General features: G+C 42.1%; 1 protein-coding gene across 1 annotated transcript; it reads right to left on the bottom strand.

Moving 5' to 3' along the window:
• Nucleotides 1-204: 204 nt before the first annotated feature.
• On the bottom strand, nt 205-1,221 carry LOC147750904 (uncharacterized). The gene has a single exon (XM_086937234.1). The coding sequence runs from the start codon at nt 1,219-1,221 to the stop codon at nt 205-207; it is 1,017 nt and encodes a 338-aa protein (XP_086793360.1).
• Between the last annotated feature and the right edge of the window lie 4,291 nt (nt 1,222-5,512).

Here is a 5,512-nt window from a genome sequence, read left to right on the forward strand (position 1 = left end):
CAGCGTGGACAAACTAAATGGAACCTCTAAATGAAAAATAGAAAATCCATAGTTGAACAATAAATAAACAGTATGTCATTACAGTAATCATGAACATAAAATACACAATGACAGTGAGAAAGTGTAATGTGGTAATACACCAGTCTTACACCAATGGTGTGGGGGATGGAAAGGACCTCAATGTTCCAAGTTGTGACTTAAATGTCAGAGAAAACATGAAAATTCAATTCTGTCATTGATCCCTGTTGGTTGCAGGGAATTAAGTTTTTTGATCCAGAAAAATTCTGCTTGTAGACGCTGTTTAACAGGGTCCATGTCACAGCGCTGTGGTAATATCTCCAGGATGGTAAACTTAAGTTGCGCAATTTGGTGATTGTTTTCGAGCCAATGGGTGGCCACGGCTGATTTGGTGTTCTTCGTATGAATGTTACTCTTGTGCTCTGACATTCTTACTTTGATCTTTCTCTCTGTCTGGCCTACGTATATTTTGCCACAAGGGCATTTGATAGCGTAAATTACGTTTTTCGAATCACAGGTGCCATTGTATTGTAGGTTTATTTGATGGCCTTTTGCAGGATGCATGAATACATTTCCTGTTATTACATTGTTACAGTGTATACAATTCAGGCATTTGGACATGCCTTTATATTGGATTTTTTCAACTCTTCTAGTAGTTAGAACCTCCTTTAAATTTCTTGATCTTTTAAAAGCGAATGTAAGTTGATCACTATACAAGTTATGTAGATCAGGTTCATCTTTTATCAGCTTCCAGTGATGGTTAATGATTTTCTTGATTTTATTAGCGGCTGTCGAATATTTTAGGACACATACTGTTTTTTGATCTTTGGTTTGCACAGTTGGTGATAGTAGGTTCTCTCTTGGATATTTCTCAACTTTTTTAAGTGATTCATCAAGAATTTCCTTAGGGTATCCTCGTGCTGCGTATTGATCTTCTTGCTCTTTGAAAGAATTTTCGAGTATATGTGGATCAGAAGTGATTCTTTTCAATCTTATGAATTGGGATGTTGGTAGATGTTTTTTTAGAGTTTCCGGATGAAAACTTTGCCATAGCAGACTGGAGTTGCGGTCTGTGATCTTTTTGTATACCTGAGTTTTTAGTTGTTGGTTACTGATGGTAATTTGTACATCAAGAAACGAAATGGTCTCTTTATCGATAGTGTGGGTGAACTTAATTCTGGGGTTCACTTGGTTAAGTTCCATGATGTTCGTGAGTAACTGTTCCAGTGGCGGCTGGTCCGTGGGGGCGTTTGGGCGCCGCCCCCCCTGTTTTCTCGCCGTGCGAGAAGGCAAACAAAGGTAGTTATTATCACCAATGATAATAACTACCATTTGTTTCTGCCTTGCGTTCTCGCACGACGAGAAATCAATAGTCTCTGTGTGGGCGGGGTTACTCGAGGGCAGGGGGGAGCGGCTTGCCCACTGTTGGTAATACTGTCTGTTTGGGCATCCTGAGAGGCTACCCAAACAGACAGTATTAACACAGTAGGCAAGCCGCTCCCCCCTGCCCTCGAATAACCCCTCCCACTCTCCCCGTCTCTCTGTATGCTGCTGTGCTGCAGCATACAGAGAGAAATGACGTCAGTAGGGGGCAGCCGGCCGAACCAATCCCAGAGCTGGCTGCTGTGGAGGGGAGGGAGGCTGCCTGCCGCCTTCCTGATGACGAGCTCAGCCCAGAGGAATTCGAATGCAGCGGGAGTCGCAAGTCTCGAGTCTCAGTCTGGACTTGAGAGAAAAGCGGGAAGTTAAGGTAAGTTATTTATCCCACCTCCCCCCCCCCCCATCCACTCCACCGCAACAACCCCATTTCCCCCCCCCCCCCCCCCCTCCCCCTGTAATGCAGGCCGTGACTGCACAGCGGAAAAGCGAGACCGACTTTCTTCTGGCAATATTGACAATCTAAAAGTGAAAAGCAAGCATATAAAAATGAAGGCTGCATTTAAGACAGACACACTTCTAAACCCATTTTAATATTAAACACGAAAAAACTCTTTCAAGAGAGGTCATGCCGAAGCAAGAAGTAAAATATGAATGTCAAAACTGAATGAACTGTGAACGTCAAAATAAACACATGGAATTGGTTGGAAGTCTTACTAACTGCATCTTAGTTTTCTGAGTTCATAATCCCCTGGAACGCAATCGGGTGCACGTGCAGCTAGAAAATGGGGAGTAATGGCATAAAATATGGTGAGGAAGCAACAGAGGGTAGTAAGGAAGAAGACTTTTTCAGTTGCCTGTTGTGAGCAAGGAGAATAATGTGCCTAGCTGTTACGAGCAACAAAAAAAGTTTGGCGTCTGTGCTTGTGGTATCAATAAAATCTCCATTTTACGAGACTAGTAGTGTAAAAATGCAATCCTCTGCTGGGCTAATTGGCGCATTACGGGAGGGAGGCGGTGCTGGCCCCTGCCGGGAGTTAGCAGCAGCGAGGCGGGCGGGGGAGTGGTGGGAAAGGAGCCGAGAGTGAGAATCATCGCTCAGCAGGCGGCGACTGCATTGATAGGGTGACTAGATTTTGAGAAGGGAAAACCGGGACAGGCCAGACATAAAAATAGAACTAAAGCCTTTAGCCTTACTTTTATGTCTGGCCTGTCCAGATTTGTTGTAGCCTTGGCTTTCAATCGGCAAAACTTTGCTTAACTAGCTCTCGAAACTCAAATGTGAGAACTACAGGTTCCAGCATGCACCTTGCTACTGCCTTAATATAGCCAAGATTGTCTGAATAAACTGGTGGGGGTGGCTTTATATTCTGAAAGAAGGGGATTGGGTGCGTATTAAGAAGTGCAGAAAAGTAGGCAAGGGTGACATTGTGTTTTCTGAACCCATAACAGTCACTAGGGTTCTGGCAGACTCTGACAAGTTGAGTGATGGGAGTCTAGCACCTGAGCCATTTAGCCAGGTGCAACGATGCCTAAAGGTAGAATTTCAAATGGCACCAAGAGACGGAAGGAGCTTCTGGTGGTTGGATGGAGCTGCAGCGCAGGAAGGAAGTTATGAGTTGCAGAGTGTGCAAAGCAACGGAAGCACGGTACAGGCAAGTGCTCAGGCCCAGATGGTTAATGAAAAGTGAAAAATAACTGAGGATAATGGGAAAGAAGAACCTCTTGTTGTTGGCTCACTTGCTTCATAAGGAAGTTGGCTGTAGTATGGAAGGGCACATAGGGTGCATCTTTACTGAAGTATCTGCTGTTGGTGGGCAGGGGGAAAGCATGGTAGACACTACAATAGCAAAGGTCTGATTATGAACGATTAGAACCTTCCACTCTTACTCCCAAGAACTTTAAAGATTTTGCGTGCAATTTGCTATTGTGGCTTTGTTTCATACATTCCTTTTTAGGTCTGTGTTTAATTGTGTGCATGTCTCTATACATTGTGTTTAATCTATGTGTGGTTTTACTTTCTTTTGCTTGTGTTCGGATAAGGGGAGGGAAGTGTATAGTATCAGTCTGCATTTTTTTAACCCTTTTTACACTGTAATTACGTTCTAGTTCACTATTCCATTAATTGTATGTTTACATATTATATTGATAAGGTGCTGGGAAGCTATGTACAAGGTGTCTGCTATCACGCAAGGCTGCTCATTAAAGAACTCCGACTCTGTTTCGTACTTTACACCCTGAACTGGGTGCGCGCTAACGTCGAAGATGGTGATAGTGTGTGCGTGAAAAAGCCCCTCTGATGAAATACTGCATTGTCAACATGTATAGTGCACACTTTGTCAGTGGTAGTGGATTGTGGTGGTAGCATAGTGCAGTACTGGCAGATACTAGTGTTGGAGCATAGTTACTATAATACTGCCAGGCCAGGGCATGTGGTGGTGAGGAAATGGTGGTAGAGTAGAAGCAGGTATGGTGGTAACATTAGGGCAGGTGGTGGCTGTACTGGTGCTACAGGACTGGTAATTTAAGTGCTACAGGCAACATTATATATAATCAGTGTCAAGGATAAACCAGACACTAACTCACTGATCACTTCCTCCACATGTTAATCTTAGAGGATCTACTACTGACATATTCTTAGCTTGAATTTTCTATAGCTGTAGTATGTGATGTCGAAGTCCGCATTCGCTGACCCAAGAACTGCTCGCCATCTTTGTAACCAATATGTGCTTTTACAGGAGGAAATTCTGTGGCATGGTGGACTAAATTCTGTGGCATGAAAAGGACTCATTATGCAGTTTTGCAAGTTAAGGCAGTTTATGCAGCATTTTGAATGTCATTTTTACATGTTTGGATGTTGATGCAGACCAGTCCAAACACGCTGAACTTTTACGCCCCACCACTTTCAAATGTCACCAGCCGCCACTGAACTGTTCTTTTTCTCCTCTCCAAATAAGAAATAGATCATCGATATATTTTTAAAAATCACTAGATAATCTGTCCAGTTGGTGTTTTTTAGGATGTTGTCATGTTCAAATTTCGACATGTACAGATTGGCATATGAGGGGCCCCCCCAAAGCCCATTGAAGTGCCGTTACATTGATTGTAATATTTATTATCCCATTCAAAGTAACTGTGGTACAGCGCAAAATGCATCAATTCAATGAGGAAAACTTTATTAGCTTCACATTGTTCATCTTGAAGTAGGTTCCATTCAATTGCCTCTAGGCCTTCGTTATGGGGAATTGCTGTGTATAATGACACAACGTCTATTGTGCATAACCAGTATGTGGTGTTTGTTTCAAGTTGTATCGTTCTGAGCATGTTGAGGAAAGCTGTCGTATCTTTTATGTAAGTTTGACCTTTTTGTACGATTGGCTGTAAAAAACAATCTATATATTTACCAATACTGTCCGATATAGACCCGCAGGCTGATACAATGGGTCTGAAGGGTGGTTTCTCTATGTCTTTATGAATTTTTGGTAGCATATATAGATTTGGTCTGCGAGAATATTTCGTTTCTAGAAATTTGAATGTTTTTTCGTCAATCCTTTTCATTTCCATAGCATGTTCCAGTATTTGTATGAGAGTTTTTTGGTACTCTTCAGTTGGGTCATTATCCAAAGGAATGTATGTGTTGACATCGTTCACATGTTGGTTAACGCTATTATGGTAGAAGGTGGTATCCATAATAATCAGAGCTCCTCCTTTGTCAGCTCTCTGAAATGTGAGATCTGGGTCTTTAGATAAGGTTAAGATCGTGCTTAATTCTGTCTTAGACAAATTGCATTTGACGTTTCTGTTGAAATTGATTTTTTGTACATCAGAGACTATTGATCTTTCAAATACTTCGATGGTCTTATGAGTGTAAGGTGCACAAAATGTACTCTTTGGTTTAAATGTTCTTATGTTTGGTGCCGTAGTAGTTGGTGCATCCTTAAAAAAATACTTGAGTTTCAAGGTTCTGAAGAATTTGAATAGTGCAATTTCAGTTTCAGCCAAGTTCGTTTTGTATGTCGGGACGAAAGATGTACCTTTGTTTAGTACGGCCAATTGAGCTGGAGTTATACGTTTAGATGAGATGTTAATCACTAGGTTGTCTTTGGTGTTTTCTGGC

Source organism: Lissotriton vulgaris, chromosome 1_1 (genome assembly GCF_964263255.1).
Source record: "Lissotriton vulgaris chromosome 1_1, aLisVul1.2, whole genome shotgun sequence".
NCBI lineage: Eukaryota > Metazoa > Chordata > Amphibia > Caudata > Salamandridae > Lissotriton > Lissotriton vulgaris.